The sequence below is a fragment of the Cheilinus undulatus genome, linkage group 6 (assembly GCF_018320785.1).
Source record: "Cheilinus undulatus linkage group 6, ASM1832078v1, whole genome shotgun sequence".
NCBI classification, from domain to species: domain Eukaryota; kingdom Metazoa; phylum Chordata; class Actinopteri; order Labriformes; family Labridae; genus Cheilinus; species Cheilinus undulatus.
In genome coordinates this window covers 15,949,259-15,967,661 of record NC_054870.1, presented here as the reverse complement: position 1 = coordinate 15,967,661, position 18,403 = coordinate 15,949,259, and the positions used below count along the sequence as shown (strand labels likewise).

General features: G+C 40.0%; 1 protein-coding gene across 1 annotated transcript in view; it reads left to right on the top strand.

The window, feature by feature from the left end:
• The window catches only part of LOC121511440 (coiled-coil domain-containing protein 85A-like), a 64,220-nt gene extending 46,500 nt beyond the window's left edge, over nucleotides 1-17,720 (top strand). The window contains exons 3-4 of the mRNA XM_041790130.1: nucleotides 11,436-11,493; nucleotides 17,577-17,720. Of these exons, the coding sequence (XP_041646064.1) occupies nucleotides 11,436-11,493; nucleotides 17,577-17,592 (74 nt within the window). The 3' untranslated portion in view covers nucleotides 17,593-17,720. The remainder of the gene's footprint in view (nucleotides 1-11,435; nucleotides 11,494-17,576) is intronic.
• The last annotated feature ends 683 nt before the right edge of the window (nucleotides 17,721-18,403 follow it).

Below are 18,403 nucleotides of genomic sequence, written 5' to 3'. Positions count from 1 at the left end.
TATTGCATGACACATGTGCAATGAACCTGTTGCTCATGTTGAAGTAGGTAAGTAAGGTAGTATCTGCTGTTTAAAGTTTTTAATGTGATGGTCGATGGCATCAGCCTGTGTTTAGGCACTGTAACCATTTAAAAAATATTCATAATTGAAAAAGTATTTGAAAACAAAATAAAAAAAACCTTGGAAACTGTATGAAGAAGCCAAGAGAAGCCTAGGCTGAATGTAACTTTAACTCATGACAGAGATTATGCTCTATTTACATTAAGGTGTTGCAACAGCTTAAGTTACATCAGAATCTTAATTATCATGATGGTAGTCCTTGAAAGGTGGGATAACTTGGAGAATGGGGAGGACTCGAGGACCTGTTTGTTTTCAGCAGCATCATGTAAATGCATGATGATACTCATGCTTTTGCTTTCCATGAGCAGGAATAATTTCATCTGTCCAGCTTTACTTTTCAGTGATGGTATGAAGTCATATGAAGTTTATATCTCTGTGGTGCAACCAAACAATGGCACACTTGAGTTACCTCCTAACTAGTTTCAGAGTAGGGTTATGTGTGGATTTGATACCTTAACTTTAGATAGATCTTGCACACTGTAGATGACAGTGACAGGCACTTTGTAAGAATATGTGAAATTTTCATGAATAAAAAAAGAATTAAGCTCTCAGCAGTTTGAGTTAATACATGCTTACACATCAAGCATCAGCCAAAATATTTTTACATTTGACTGATTTAATAAATCCAAACTGCTACCAGATAAAGAGCTGTTTGGGAATGAGAAGATCAAAACCTTAATTCTGCATTGAACCAAAATGAGCCCAATCTCTGAAAAGAGCCAGACTTCCCTTCACCAGCATAGCCTGACACTGTCCTTTTATTGTTGCTAAGCAACTGCAAAATCAGCTGTCAAACACTTGTTCTTAGGGGTCCACACTGTCACGTCTTAAAAGCCTCTGGTATTTTTGTCTTCTCATTTAAACTTCCGCACCTCTAACCTGTAGAGAAATGAAGTCTTTTCAAGTCTGATACCAAAAGTCATCATACTCGTATTCAGTCATGCTGGGGCTCAGAGGCAGGGTGGATACTGAATCTGAAAACTGATGGATCAATCTCTGGTTTTTCTCAGCCAACATTAAACAGCACATAAAGTTTTGTTCTTACCAAAGACTGGTGTCAGATGTTCACATCAAAGCTGTTGAGCTCTCTCAAGCAGAGTGAGATTCTCACCAGGTGTGTATCGGGGTGTGAGGAAACACCAGCCTTAGCCTTGTTGCAAACTAGAAGATTTTAAGTCTGATTTAATGCCTGATTTGGTAGGTAAACCCTTCACTGCTGGTCCTGCAGTAAGAGGAACACTGACACTGGATGGTGGTTAAACATCTTTCACAGACTTTCTCTTCTCTCCGCAGTATTTATAATCCAAGTGAACACAAGTTTAAAAAACAAAAACTTTACCGGATGTAAATGTTACGATATGAAAATTTTTGAAGTGAACTGTCTGCATTAGTCAAACATATCAGACAATATTTAGACCATTCAATCAAGCCAAAAATTGGTAAGCAATATTCAAAATCACTGTCAGAAGTAACAAAGAAACTGCAGGTTAAAGATGACCTAAAAAATAAAATTAACTGGTCAAAATTCTAACAAGGAAACACAAAGAAAAGGCTGGAATGCTGAAACAAAGGATGAGATGAACTGGTGGGGATAGAAAATACTTAATACTCTGGGGAAAGGAAGACAATTATGCTCAGGTAAAACACATGAGGTAATTACAGATGTGGGTGACAGGAAGGGATGGGCCGCAGACAAGACACAAGATAAAACAGGAAACACAAGACAAGAAACATAAAGACAGACTTCTAAAAAGATTACTCACTTTAACCTGTAGACGCGAATAAAAGGAGTGCTGAAATGTTAAATATAACATGTATTTGTGAATCAAGCAGTTTTCTTGTTTTTCTATTGAATATGTTTAATTATTATGATGAGTACAATGCAATTTAAAAGGAAGACCAAAACAAAGTCAGCTGGTGTAAATAATTTTTACTCCACATTTAATTCATCCAGCCTGCTGTAGGGTTCATGCATGCATATATATTGTCGTATTTGTGAATTTCCTGCAGAAACACAGTTCCTTTGTTGCTAATGGAGAGGAACATCACCTTGGGACGACTAATTTCATACAGCAGAAGCATCAATGCAGAGAGAGGGGGATATGTGTTACGTGGGTGTATTCTCTAGTGAAGACACTCTAATTTCCGGCTCACTGTGTGAGTTTGTGTTTGTGGTTTACAGTCATTTATGCTCCAATAGAACTTATTTACCTCAGTGTAACTCGATCCCAACAAGCCTATTTCCAGCCTTAACCACACAGAGAACCAAGAGGAAAGAAAGCCGTTCGTCAGGATTGTTTTTTTTATTTTCAGGAAGACACAGTAATAAGAGAAAGAGAGAGAGATAGAGGCTTATAAACAGGTTTCTCTCTGGACTCAGGCACTCGCTGTTATACATTTTCTCAACCTGCAGCATAAAATATGCCATTATGCTCACGTCAGCATCTTTGTGTGAAGGCATACAGCAGTAGCTTTTAGTTAGGAGCAGGTCAACCTTTGAGAATAAGAACCTTGTCTGTTTTGATGCCAATCTGTGGTAAAGTTCTGCTGTTGTCATTGTTTCAAAATGTCCCTAATTATTACCATTCAAATGCTGTTTTGATTCTTGGTACAACATTTAGACATGAACAAAACGGATCAGTTCCAGAGGTTGGCAGACGTCCATTAATCCATTTCCATTAATCTTTAGTTACTGACGTTTTTTATTTGGACGCTTATTTGTAAAGTGTTTTATAAACCTTTCAACTCCATTAAATTCTGTTTCTGTTAACATAATTTTCAGAGCAATACCATACGACCTGCGGTACTTTAGAGACCCTATTGAATAAGCAGCCAAAATGCTCCTGGAGTTTTTGTTGAGAAATGCTTCAATCACTGAAAGCCACATTCAGAAAAAATATAAAAATGATGGAGCCACTTGAATATTCCTCACCTTTACTGTGTTTAAGTAAGTGAAACCAATCTAAGACAGTGGTTACAAACCTTACATTCCTTCCTCACAGCTCTATAGGCAGTGTAGACATCAGTGTTAATTTCATTAATAAAAACTATGATGAAAAATGTTCGTTAAGGACCTTTTTTTAACGATTTAAAGGCTGGCTGCATTTTCACATATATAGATCACATATTATGCAAAATACACTTTTTCAGGCTTTTCCAACAAAAAAAGTGCCCCTGGCCTGTCCATGATTCCCCCAAGAATCAGAAAAATACTCCCCACCACCACCACCTTTCAGAAAATGTGTGCTGAAACAAGCCATTCTCAGATTTTCCTCTCATGATGTTATGTGGGGAGTTAGCCCCGCCCACAGGTTGGTCCTTCCCGCTTGGAAGAAAGTTCCACCCTCCTCTCCTGATCCTGAATATTAGGATCCTGAATAATAGGATCAGGAGGGCCACATCCATTAAGCCACATCCATTTCCTGAGAGGGGCGGTGTCAGACAGCTCATTAACATTTAAAGCCACAGACACAGAAACAGCTTGTTCTGAGCAGGGCTGAAACAGAGGGGTCTTTTTAGACATGCAAAAATCCAATACTGGAGTGTTTTTTCAGCAACAAACTCTGCAGGCATGTTTTGGGGACTTCTGAGAACAATATAAACTTGTCTTAAAAGGGTAAAATATGTGATCCTTAATGTCTTGTAAAGACTAACTAGAATACAGAGATGAGCTATGTGTTTAATGTACCTATCGGCTCCTCTCTCTGTCACGCTGCTTCACACTCCCAGGCATGCCCGCTCCTGCTCTCTCTCCTCTGGTTGTTTAAGGGTGCATTCACACCAGAGCTGTTTGTTCTGCTTTAACCGAACTCTGGTCCGTTTTCCCAGATAGTCCGGTTCGTTTCGAGTGGTGTGAACGCTCACACGAACTCTGGTGCGGACCAAACAAGCGGACTCCGGACTTCCTGAAACAGGTGGTCTCCGCTCCCAAACGAACCCTGGTGCGGTTCGTTGGAGGTGTGAACGCAAAGCAGACCAACTTGTGAACCAAAGGCAGGATGAGGCGTAAACCGTAATGATATACAGATTTGTATGTGATTTAATACGCTCAAATACATGTCGGTACCTCCCTTGGCATCTGGGTAGCCATGGCAACAAGTCGTAGTCCGTGCTGATTTATTCGTCTCGTGTAAAGGACGACATGCTGGACAGCTCACCACCTTGCCGGCTGCTCATAATGCTGAAATGCAAGAGCAGAAATCACAAGACAGTGTAAATTCTGTGTTTTTTCATTGTTTCGCAGAAGGAGTTTCGTGTTCTTCTGCGCCTTCTTTTCTTCTTGGTCGCTGTTTGTTTGTGGCGACAGCGCCCCTAGTGGGCAGATGTAGTGGGTGTTCAGACGGTTTGGTCCGCTTGACCAAGAGAGCGGTGTGAATGCTAACCAAACCAAAGGAAAGTGCAACAATGTTGCCATTTCTGTTCCAAAATGGACCGAGTCCCGGGACTATCAGGTGTGAACACAACCTAAGACATAAATGATAAAAAAATTAAACGAAATCGCGTCTAGTGTGCAAAAACCTTAATTCTTTCAAACTCATGCCAAGCAGAAGCAGGTCGGCAGAAGGGCAGTAACATCTTTCTCTTTATTGTATAAGGAAATGTGGTCCAGCTGTGATATAACTGCTGGTATGGTCCACTGAGCTAACTGCGAGTAATGGGAAAGCTGCTGTCAGCTCACAGTACTACTTAACCCTACCTCATTCTCCTCAGCTGATGTTGATTCGTCCAAACAGTGCCTGGTTCGCCACAAATGCTGCAGATGAGAGCTTTGTAGGATGGATATGAATGGCATGGAGTCTGACCAATCCATCGGCTTTGCTGTTGTTGTTGCTTTCCGATGGTGGGGCCTGATTGTGGATAAAAATCATGCCGAGGCTGGTCGGGAGAAGCTTTCATTGTGGCTTATTAAAGAAATGTGAACCAGTTCTGATGATTTCTCAGGATTTCATTACCCAAATAGCCTGTTTGAACATTTAGAAAGTTTTCCCAGAGAGAGTTACTCCAGTCATATACAGGTAGATTTAATTCAAACTTCCTGTGGGAGGAAAAGTTTCTCAGCTTTAAGTATATGAGGAACAGAGAAAATCTTCAGCGTAAGTTGAAATGAGACTCCTCTCCTTTACAGCTTGTTTCATGATGCTGGCTGAATTTTACCATAAAGATCTCCCCTTCCTCAGCTTTATTGTTTACGACCTCTGATGTGGAGCATCTTTATAAGGAAGTAGGTCATGGAGGTGGCAGAGCCTTGAATATTTTGCAGGAAAGTCATTAACTTTGACCTGAGGGTGGGGTGGATTATGGGATGCCACAAAACCAGAGACACATCACCGTGGGTCGAGATCCACAATAGAAGAACTCACACAATGGCGTCACAGCTGGGGGGGTCAGCAGAGGTCCGTGTTAAAGTTTGACGGGTAAGGCAGCTCGTGTGGGCGTGGCTGAGTCCATGTTGTGTTTCTGTGTGCGGCTTTTTGTGATTTGAGGCTGTGTCTCTGTGATCAGAGGTCTGAGTGTGATAAGGACGGGCCTTTAACTAGGCCAACAGCTGCTTCCCTGGCAATTCATCCGCAGTCAGCTTTGAAGCCCTTTTTCTCCCATTTTTACGACACGACACAGGGACATTTAGCATTTTAATGGTGCTCATATTTTCAAACACCGCCCATCACACACGTGTACACAGTACATTTACACGTGAACTTACATGTTTAACATCCCTTTGTAGAAGAAATTAGAAATACAAGTGCCCAGGTGTCTGCTCCAAGCCTGCTTCATGTGCCATTATTCAAATAGATGCAGCATATTCAGCCTGTGTCTGTGTGGGGGCAGAGTGGATGGTAATGATTTTGCACCAAAATTAGACTTTGTTTTAATTCAGAAAAGACGCCACTCTGTCCGTCAACCGCCTTCTCTCTGTGTGTTTGTTAGTGTGTATCTTCACTTTGAAGGTGGACAGAAGGCATGCTGTATTGTTCAAAGAGATCCTCCATTTCTCTTCACTTTGGTCTGAAAGAGAAGAGGAACAAAAAAAAAAGATAAAGGAGATATCAGGGTGAGAGACTGAAAGATGCATGCATACACAGACCCGGACTAAGACTGAATACACGCTTCATTTCATATTAAGCCTTTTTTTCTGGGAGGTGGGTTTTGAGAATTGAGGCTTGTTGTGACTAGAGATAGAGATCAAAACAGCATTTTTCAAGAAACAAAATAATCAGTATTTTGGGAGTTGACTATAATCTGATACTGCATGAGTTCTCTACGGGCACTCAAGCTTCCTCACACAGTCCAAAGACATGCTTGTTTGGGTAACTGGGGACTCTCCATCCCCTATGAGCGAAGTAGATAATGGATGGAAGGACTACAATCTGGATCTAAGTAGATCAGTGATTCTCAACTGGACCCACCATCATATCCTTAACGCCAAATGGCAACCCAGAGTTCTCACATTTTGCAATCAAAAATAAGTGTTTTTAATGGTACAGTTTACATTAGAGATGGCACAAAAGATGTAATGAAACAAAGGGACTGAGACATATCCTTCAAAATAAAAGTACATGATTTTTTTACGTCATAATTTTTCCAGGCAAGCATGCGCTACCCACTGAAAATAGCTTCGTGACCCACTGGTGGGTCCTGACCCACCAGTTCAGAACCAATAAGATAGATAATTTATTGGACATTTGGAACAAATTTGGATTTAGAGTAATGGACACGAAAGTACTCTCCAACTTTACCTGGAATTCTGTCGATGTGCAGATCACGACCAAAGATTTCGTCTAATCAGCAGACCACGTTTTCTACTTGTCTTTACAACCTAAGATATGACACGCCCGCTGATGATGTCACGGTTCACGGGGAAGAACCAACTATTTTTTGGTTCCAGCTTAGAACCAGCTCTTCTAAGCTTTCAACGTTTTTTTCTTCTTTTTTTTTTGGTTTGAACGTGCTGGCTGGTTCAAAATTAGGCTCAAGAAGCAAAACCAGCACGGAGTGTAACATGTACATGTGAATGGATCGTCTGACCTGTGGGGTAAAAGCACAATTAGAAAAGCACTACATGAGCTTAACTCTATGTACCATATAAACCCACCTTAAATCTAAGTATGTTAGGTAAAGTTAATGAGCTATATGTAATTTAATTCTCAGTTTTGCATCTGAGTTTTTTCAGTTTCATTACAGAAGAGGTATTAATGGAGTAAAGTCAGAATCACTCAGCTCACTTGGATGTAAATTTGTCATGTAATTGAAACACATAAAGCTAATAAAAGAAACTAAACTAAGCAAAATTCATACAATATAATTTACATTTTTTACATTTGATAAAAAAGATTATAATTCTGAAGGCATGGCGGCTTTTATTTTGGACTCAGAAAGGCCTAAAATTTAATGAGCTGGATGCTTTTAAGTGGAAGTTAAATGAGCTTGGGGAAGACGCATCTGGTTGCAGATGTTTGGTTGTAGATGACCTTGGCTGGCTCTTTTTATTTGTTATTTCTGGTCTTGCAAGTATTCATGTGTTTGAATTTGGCTGTAGGCTGCTCATTAGATACCTAAAACACTGGTACATGTGGTTCCTGTCTTGACCAGAACACTCTTTAAAAATAACTTTTTTATTCTCAAAGAGTTTTCCTTCTGGTTGAGTAATTGTTGGATTAAAAAGTCATCCATTTTTGTTTCTCTTATGATCTCTTATGAGAGGTCTTTAATCGCCGCTGTGAAACCATCGCATGGCAGCTATGAACTATGTGCATATTATCATCTGATTTCAATCACAGGCTCCTGAATCAAATCATAATCATACTGTTGCAGATTTTCTAATTTGGGGGAACTGTATCGTTATCCAAAGAACTGATATCATACCATGATAAAACGGGTGATTTACATCCCTGGATTCAGGTCATGATTGGTCCATAAGGAGGCTGTGGTAAGTCCTGACCACAGACCAGTTGGGAACCACTGATCTACTGTTTGTAAATGTTTGATTATCATTTTAAAATTGGTTAAGTGTCCATATGTATGCAGCCTTTCACATTCTTTTAAACCAGCTAAGATCTGAAATCCTCTATAGTGCAGCCAGCCTACCCTCCTGATACAGTCCTTTCTGTCTGTGTCTTCCTTCCTCTGTCCATCACTCTGACAAACACGGCGAGGTGCAGTGAAGCGAGGCAGAGCACACAGCTGTGAACAAACCCAGGGGCCCTCAGTGTGTCTTTGACAGCCTGGACCACTGAGACAACACGAGGCGTAAACAGGTCAACATGAGAATGAGGGCAGCGTGATTACAGGAGAGGAGGAGGAGCGATGCATGGTCAATCCAAAGACTTGTCGGAGTTCACAGTTCAATTAGGATATCCTGCTCCTTCATGCTCTCTCTTGCACACATACTGTACATTCACACACAGGGGTGGTTAAGCTGTGTTTGAGGGTTGATAAATGACCACAGTCAGTGGTCAGCTTCCCCTCCTCTCCAGCTGCTCCGCCACATGCTCACTTGGAGTGGTACAACATGTACCGCAGGCATGGAGTTAGAGCAGAGGAACCTGGTGGAAGCATCTGGTAGTCCTGCAGTAGTCTTCAATAAAGACTTCAAGTTTTTAAACGATCACACAAAAGTACAATATTATCTGATTAAACGATAAGACTGAATTTATCAGAGATACCAACAGTATCATCTATTATGCTCTTTTTGATTAAGGGATATGGACATTCAGCCAACTTCACACATCATCAGTTGGCACCAAGTTGCAAGTCAGTGAAATATATATATCTTAAAGTATTGAACCTCAGTGCTGGGCAAGGGTTTACTGCTTCCTTATTACTTTTCAACCCATATAAAGTTTCTATTTCTGTGGTTAAGTTAATGTCATAATCTTTGATCTACCTGAGGGTCCTTATTTTCTTTCAAAATAAAAGCAGGTCAGTTCCCAAACAGGAAGTTAATGACCCTTAGTGTCAGACAGTAGAAACGAAACCGTTGTAAATACAAAATAGCAGAATTTTAACGTTTGGAGATTAATTTTGAAGCTTACAAAAATAGTAAACAGAGCTTATACTTATGGATATTAATATGAATAATTTTATCTAGAATATAAACAAGGCATCTAAAAAAAGAGTGCCATGAAAAAAGTCATTTCTTCATACCTGAGCATGATAAGGCGATACTACTCCAGGTTTTTATTATAGACAGCAGAGCGTAACTGAGTACAATGCATTACCTCAAATTCACATTATGTTGAAGTAAACCCCACGTTTTACTTTACATACAGTTGTGTGCATAGGTTTTAAGCATGTATGGCGCTAAGGATTCATCACATGGCCCAGTGTGCCACAAACTGGGTCTGAAGAGAGGAGGGGGGCGCTGGCCAGAGTCAAGCTTGGCTGCATTTTTTTACACCCCTGGTGGTACGCCGGAGACCATCAACAGTTTTTGGGCCCTTAAGACATCCACAGCACAATCAGGGGCCAGTGGTTCTTGAATGGTGGGTTGGGACCCAAAAGTGGGTCGTGAAGCTCTTTCAAGTGGGTTGCAGAATGCACGCTAGAGAAAAAATGTGTCAAAAAGTCTATTGTATGGAAGTCCTAAAGGGACATACGCCAGTGATGATGTGTAAACTTCAGAGTTTGTCTCAAGACTTCAACTTATTTATCTCTTTCTCTTTTGATAACAAGCAGGTTTGTCCAAGATATTGATGAAATTCCTTATAAAATTACCAAATTTCCATGCTGTCTTGGAAAAACAGTGTACAGTGAAATGCATGCATGCATTTCCTCCTGTAATGATGTTCTTTTAAAACATGTTTATTTTGGCTTGACTCATTGATTGAGTATGTTGTGTTTCCTTTAGGGTCCAAACTACCAAATTCTTTATTAGATCAATTTGAGTTGTTGAAAAGTTTCAAAAGTTTGGGTCCTGATTTCTCTTAAGGAGGCGGTGGTAGGTCCTGATGTCCGACCAGATGAGAACCACTGCCCTAGGCTGTGCCTTCTCGCCACATCCACCCCTGACTACACCATAAAGGTGTGGACTTCATTTTTTCAGCTGATTATTTTCCCATGCCCCTGGTAGTATGCAAACACTACCTTAGTTTTGCTCCAAATGTGCCTAAAGGTTCTGCACAGTGAGTGCTTTCTCACCTTGCATGAATGTCTACATTGCAGTTTGCTGTCATAATCTTTGTAGGGTAGTCTTGACAAACTTTTTATTGGTTTCTGCCATCTGCCATGATTCTTTTTGACAACTTTGTTGATACACTGCAACACAAATAACATAATGTTACATTTACACAGCAGGTCTTTGCAGATAGGTACAGTTTTTATGGACTGCAGAGTTTCTACTGAGGATTAATGCTGAATTATTTATTTTGCTCTTAGAGCCCTAAAAGCAAAACTGATTTTCATGTGTCCAAGATCCATGAATCTTGGACAGTTAGAGCCATTCGCAAACTGGGACTGATTCTTGATATATGCATAGACATCTGACAAAAAATGCCCAGCTATCAAACACTGTCAGCGTCACAGTTTAGTCCAGTGAGAATGAATCCAATAAACATCCCCCAGGCATACGGGCGGTAATAGAAATCTTAGTGTGATGTGTAAAACAAACGACAGATCATAAGGAATTGTCATCCTATTTCAAAGTGAGCTGACAGTTGTGTGTCAAACAGCCTTCCTCTGGCTTCTCTTTAACAGCTGCTGGCAGTGAAACAGCAGAAATCACCAGAAATGTAGATGACAGTGTAATTATGTTCGTGGTATGAAGTGACAATATTTGGCGTGGTTGGCTACTTTTCTGAGATCTGCCACATCATTCAGCTGAAAATGAGCGGCTAAGACACTGAAAGGGTCACAACTGGAGACGACTTAAAAAGCAGCTTCACTTTTCTTGTCATGGTAGCAGACATACATTTGTAGTCTGACAGCTCATTTTAGAATCATTTATTTCTTAAATCATACCCCCCTCTTTTCTGAATTCATAGGGTTTCAAAAAGACAATTTTGTAGCTGGAGTAGATTCAGACACGCTGACATATTTATAGTAACTGTCACAAAAAGGACGGACAGGAGAGGATGATGGGTAACAGGAAGTACCGCCAGTGGCTGTCCATCCAAGGCAGGAATTAAAGTGGATTGACTGACAGAAAAATGTCGTGTTGAACAGTCAGTGAAGCAGATCAGAGTGAGGAGATACACCTTTCACTACGAGAGGAAATCTGAAAGACAATGGGCCAAGACGACACAACCAGCCACTCACAAAGATATGAGAATGGGCACTGATGCAGATTTGATCATTGATTATTTGTATTTGTTTCTTTGCAGCTCTGATATCTGCCGGCTGCTGCACCAACTCCTGTAGAAGTGTAAAGCTTTGGGACAGGTGAGTCACCTGAACACACATGCAAGGAACCACACATGTAAGAGAGCTAAGAGCAAACATTTACCAAGCAGCTAAATAAAATAATCACAAAACCATCACAGGTAGAAATATAAACCTGAATACCCACATTTGATGTCGCTATTGTCAGCTGATGTATTTAAATTTGAAGGTTTGTTTCTGCCTGAGTTTGAGAGTATTTAGTAATAGCAGATATAGAATATACTGCCAGATATTCTGCAGCGAATTTGAACGAAGTGATTCACATTTTTATTGAAGTGAAAGAATCACAACAAATATTTCAAATATCTGTATTTTAAAATAAATCCTCCACCCCTGGTCCCAACATAGAGACCATGAAGAGCAGAAACTCTGTTTGCTGTGGTGTAAATGAACAAGTGGGGAGGAATGAGGAGGAATATCACCATGAGTTGACAAGATGTGACGTGAAGGTGTAACACATCTTTGTCACTGCTGAGTCATCATCAGTTAGTTGTGTAAAATTCATTTGTATTGGTTACTTCATCATGACAAAGAGAAAACAGAATTTTTTGCAATTTTATGAAAAATATAAAATTGAAATATCACATTAACATTGCTGAGACATTTCAACACCTTGAATATTGTTCATTTGTGGTAAATTTAACTGACTGGACATGATTTGGAAAGGTGGGGGGGCGTGCACGGTGGTGGAGAGATTACCGCTGTTGCCTGGTTGGAAGCACTGCTGGAAAGTTCCTGGTTCACTCCCTGGTCAGGGTCTCCCTGTGCATGAGTGAGGGGTGACCCATCCAGGGTTTACCACGCCTCTCGGCCAATGACAGCTGAGATAAGCTCCAACCCCCCGCGAACCCAAACGGAATAAGTGGTCTAAAAAATAGATGGATGATTTGGAAAGGCACACACCTCTCTATAGAAGGCCTTATACTTGACGGCGCATATCAGAACAAAAACCAAGCCATGAGGCCATAGGAGCTGCCTGCAGAGCTCAGATACAGGATTGCTTAAAGGCTCAGATCTGAGGAAGACTTAAAGAAAATGAAAGCCCACTTGGAGTTTGTAAAATAAACCTCCTGGAACTTTGTCCCATCTCCACACAGGACCTCTAGAACAGAGTGACCATCAGGCTCTTGGTCACCTCTCTTACTGAGGCCCTCCTCACCAGAAAAATCTCAGCAATGCTTTAGAGAAATAGGAGGGACTTGCTCTAACTTTGCAGTGTTGCTATGAAGGTTCTGAATACTAATGTCATTACAATTGATAGCAGTTTTCCCTTTTCCCTAGTGTAGATAAATGAGAGACAAAATGAATTTTAAGAACTCTAGCATCAGGCTGCAACTAGGGGTGAGGTATAGGACAATCTTAGATTGTGAAGAAATAGAATGTATCATCGATCTGCCAAAGCTGAGAGATTGGTAGAATAGAATTGCATTCTACATGACTAGATCTACATTTGCTCACCTCTTCCTTTTCTGTTTCAGCAGAGCAGGGATTTGTGGCTAAAGATGAAACTCAAACATAAGATTTTTACCTTTAAAACAACTCTAAGTGACACATATGGAACTGCCTCAGGTTCTGCTAAACTGTCATGGTGCAAGGAACAGTTATCAGACAATCTGTACAAAACGGGCAAACTTTTTTGACAATCTCAAGAGACAGCATCCTGAGAGTCAAACAGGTGCGTTTCCATTACACTTAGAAATGCACAAAATATAAATAGCGCAGTAAAAACTGGTCATGGAAACATGTGAATTTTGAAAAATATCTCAAATATCGCTAGAAAGTTTTTATGCTTTCATGAGGAGGTTTTTCAGATGTTTCGATATAGAAATGTATCAAAAAAGTGCAATGGAAACGCTTTTTCTGCATTTACACATCACAGGACTTCACGTATGGTATCACAAGACCATTTCACTCTGAGACAACATGGCGCAATACGTATGGACAGAAGAGGAGACTGAGACTTTTCTTAACATCATACTTACACCCTTATACATGGCTTTTGCCATACATATGGACTTTGCCTTTGAACTAACATCCATTGCCAACACACATAAGGTTTTGAGCGCCCATCTTCCTTGCAGCAGAGTCTCATGAAATGAGATTTCTCGAGGATAACGAGGCTCGTGCCCAAAACACCCCTAAATAAAAACACGTTCAAAGCGCAATTGTATTTAGTCTAAATTTTAGAAATATCACTTTTATTTTGTGAAAAACTGAAATGAAATGCAGATAGAGACATAGAGAAAGCCAGCACCGTGGTCTTCCTTACATGAGCATGTTTCACAGAGAGAGTGGCAGAGGCACATCTAGTCCTCTTGTTTTAAATGTTACGGCTGATATTTTTCTCCCTTTTTAGTGTAATACTAAGTAATTGACAAGCCCTCCACCTCTCCACATGATGATTAACCTCTCAGGAAAACTGAATCACTGGTGAACTTTTTAATACATCATTTTTTACAGAGAGATGCAGTGATGTCCGCGAGGTCCAGCTGTATGAGCTCTTCGTATAGTCAGATTTATTTTTGGGCATTTTTGTGCCTTTATTAGATAGAGGAGGACAGTGGATAGAGTTGGAAACAGGGTCAAGAGTGGGGGAGAGACATGCGGTGAAGGGCCTCAGGATGGATTCGAACCCGCATACATGGGGAGCACCTTTAACCACTAGGCCACCTGCTCCCCAGTAAAAGCTTTTTAATGTCATATTACTGTGTAAAAATTGTGCCTGATGAACTATAAGATAGATTTGAAATCAAAAAAGAGGACACACAACTAAACCATAATTATATCATGTTGAATTCAGGGAGACAAAAGTGTTAGTAAGTTTGCTTAAAAATTAACTTACAAATTAGCCCTAAACATCTGAATTAAAAAAATCAAGATTGTGTTCCAGCCATATAAAATAGTGATTTTTCCTCCATATTGCCCACCCCCTAGCCCACCAGGAAGAGAGAACAGAAATAAGCAATGCTGAATAGATATAATTGGGTCTAAATGAAGTATTTTCTCCCCTTTTAGCTCTGTCTTAATCTCAGTCAGCTCTTGAGGAAAACATCTGTTCTTAAAGCAACTGCTCTCTGTCTCTGTAGCTCCGCAGGTACAGCTCAGTGTCTTAAGCTGAGCTTTATTGTTTTGTTCAATAGCCTATTGTTGCAGCAGGGAGATGGGTTTCCTAGGATAGAGTTGACTGTAGTCTCAAGAGTTTTTATAAATAGAAGAATCAGCCTGAAAAGATTATTTCAAAAATTGTGGGTCAGCAAATCAAAGGACTAACAGAAATAGAGTTTGAGTGAGATGTTGGACAGTCACGTGTTGCCTAAACTGGTGATGATGCTGAAGAATAAAACAGATTCGCAGAGGCCCCAGAGGATATGAGTTTAATGTCTTCCATGGAGGCTACTGCCCCGACAGAGGGAGAAGGTGGTGTGTGTGTTAGAGTATGTATATGTGTGAAAGTGTAAGAGGTCAGCCTGGTGTGACCCCTGCTTTAATGCACTGGCTGCAGGGTGACTGATGGGGCTGGGTTAATATTTAATGATGAAGCAGTTCTTAATGGTGGAATAAATCTGCCTCCATCTTTACCTCAGAGCAAAGACCCCTGCTTTTTCAGTGTGCACTCACACATATGCAGGTGCAGCTCAACAAATTTGAATATTGCGAGAAGAGATTTTTTTTCCATGAATTGCTGAAAAAAGTGAAGCTTTCATATATTCTAGATTCTTTACACATAGTAAAGTAATCATAGCATGTAAATAAAACTTTGAAGAATCTCATATCTAACAGTACTTTATCAGCTGTAAGGAGAGCATGATAACTTAAACTCCCCATGTCATCATGTGTGACATGACCTTTGACCAGTTTAAACCAGGTACTAATATGAAAAATGAAATAATAATGTATCTTTATTTGATGTATAGTTTTTTTTATTATTATTTTCTAGTCGTTTTAAAAAGAAGCAGGTGTACATCCTCATGTATCAGTGACATTTTCTGAATTCACAATTACAATCAACAGAGTTACACAAAACATTACAAAACATTAGATTAAAAACTTGCAACTATCCTTTCATATTAGTTTAGTCAACCCCAAATTATTCGATGTATAGTTGTTGTAAAAATGCATGATAGTTCAAATCCACATCACATAATCGTGGCCGATACCATTTGGTAACAACTGGAGTACACAAATGCACTCTAAAATGTAAGTTTTTGCAGCGCATGTTCCACTTATAGCTGCCTTATTCACAGTTGGTGGTTTAAGCAACCTGCTGTTGCAAATGCAAAACTTTTTGCACCTGTTATTAGGCATTTTACACCTAGTTATCCAAAATATGTACATATAAAATAAAGACAGAGATAGAGATAGAAAACTTCAAGAAATACCACAGAAAAATGTAACCGTTCTAAGAGGTTTTCCAATGTTTTGATACTTTATGATATTGTGAGTTTTAAAACGATATTATGGTAACAATGGTTACCTTAATCAGTGATAGGATAAAAAAAATGTGCAAACACATGTTAAAGTATCTTAAATTGTTGTATAGTCAAAGTAATTACACATGGCTGTACAAATACCCAAGGCACCCTTGGACTTCAAGGAACACCAGTGTGCCTTGCTATACCATTTGAGAACCACTGAATTTTTAATTATTGCATGCCAATTAACACATAGGAATTGACCAAGCATTGTTTTAAATTTCTGCAGGGATCTGACGAAGTGTAAATCAAACTGATGCCGAAGCCAGAAGGGAGAAGAGCAAAAACATCTGCCATGAAGAACTTTTATTGCAGTCTTTGCTCTTCTGTTTCCAGTGTTGATAAAACTACCACTGTAGTTGCACATGAGCTTATTGCTTCACTTGTAACTGTGGTTTATCTGCTTGCAGTCCAACTAAACCACATCCTTAGTTTATACCATGGACAGGAGAAGAGCAAAAAAAACTAAGAAAAATTTTTAATGCAGTACTTTGCTTTTGTTTTAATTAAGAAGTGTTGTGTAGTTCTGATAAAGACTTGCCACTTTTTTAAAAGAGCTAATCTCCTCACTGGTCGCCATTGTTTAGCGGCTTGCAGTGCAACTAAGGCCTGCCTGTAGGTACCACCTCATTTTCTCCCAATGATGTTGATGTTGGTCAACACTTTCTCAGACCTGGAACACTGAAGACCGTCTCAGACTACATGATGTTTTTTGGGTGCGGGCGGGGGGTTGGTGGGTGGGGGGTCACTCACTATGGCACCATGTCAGACTATGCAACAAACTTCTTGTCCTGTCTTGGCTAATAGCCTGGCCACACTACAAGAGTGATTGCGGCCGCTCACCATATGCTGATGTCAGCAGCGTCTCTGCAACTGAGTGTGAATTCACAGGTTGACGGGGGGTGGGTCAAAGAGTGTCAACAAGAAACAATTATGGATTTGATTAAGGATAACCATTATGGATGTATCAAGAAGGGGACAATTTGGACTGGTTTTCCTTCAGATAGAATGTAAGGTATGCACATGATTATGTAAATGTACACATTAGTTTTCAAGAGGGTTATGATGATGTGAAGATAAGGAGCAAATGTTCTCCTGTTTAGGCATCAGGATTCACGTTTATTGTCTGGTCAGCGTGTCAAACTACACGATCACATAAGAAAAATTCTGACACGAGTAACACATTTAACACTAGTTAATTATGTCATTTGTCGTTCCTGACACTCTAAATCGGGCCAGAGTTTTGACAATGAGCTGTGATGTTGAATTCTTGTAGCCTTAAAGCTCTGCAGGGTGAATCTGTCTCATAACTGTCATGCAATCTGGCCAGTCTCAGATTTTACAGGTTATCCACCCCTGCCTCTGAGCACATAAATTGAGCACACTTGTCAGATGGTCCATATTTCCCTGTTATAAATCCTTTAGTGTAATAAATCTTTTTAATGGTTTTCTGTTACATTTTGACATTTTAAAATACTGGATTTCTTTATTTTTATGAGCTGTAAAGCAATAATTATTATAATTAGAAAGGAAGGGGTCTCAACACACACATATAATGCAAATATATGCACCCAGGTGTAGTAATCTGACCGTTCCCTTCTTGTCTTGCAGCTTCGATGCCTCCTGACCATGACATGCCTCTTGATCAGATGCTGCTTTGACAACACAAACCCCGGAGAGGGAAGAAAAGGATACCAGTGGGAGAGCGATTGGATCAATGCATAACTTGATGGATTAACGATCCTGAAATTCAAAATCAAGCAGTGACGAGTGAGGACGCAGAGGACAAGGAAACAAAGGGACATAACGTTGGAAACACTTGAACACTTAACCCTCTCTGCCCTGTCTGCTGCTGCTGCTGCTGCTATGCATTTACCGTGGACCACCAGGAAAGACTGAATGTCATTGTCTGGACAGGCAGAGGCTCATCCCTGCATTGCCAAAATGAGGAAGAGAAGTAAAAAGACAGCTGAGAAACGTTGTGTTGCCAACAAAATAGTCCTACCTCTTTGGAAAGAGAGTCAAGTTTTGGATGAATGAAACTGAAAGGAGTATCTTCTCATGCTAACATTGGAGGTTGCAGCACCTTCTATGAGTGATTCTTTTCAAATCTAATACCCAACACGAGACAGTGGTAACTACTTTTATAAACATATTGAGGCCCTGGAATAAAAGCACAATACATGTGACTAACAATGACAGTATTTACTAAGAGGATAATTCTGTTTTCATTACAACTTGGATCTGGTTTTAGCAGCATTAGCTGTTGCTTTTGAGCATTTGCGGTAATAATGGTCTCACCAAATAACAACTGAGATTTGGGAACATAGCAACATGGATACAGCAGAGTCCAACAGGACAAGAGAACAAAATACTGAATATAAATATAATGAAAATACTAGACTATGAAGAAAGAGGTTTAGGTTTATTATTAAAAA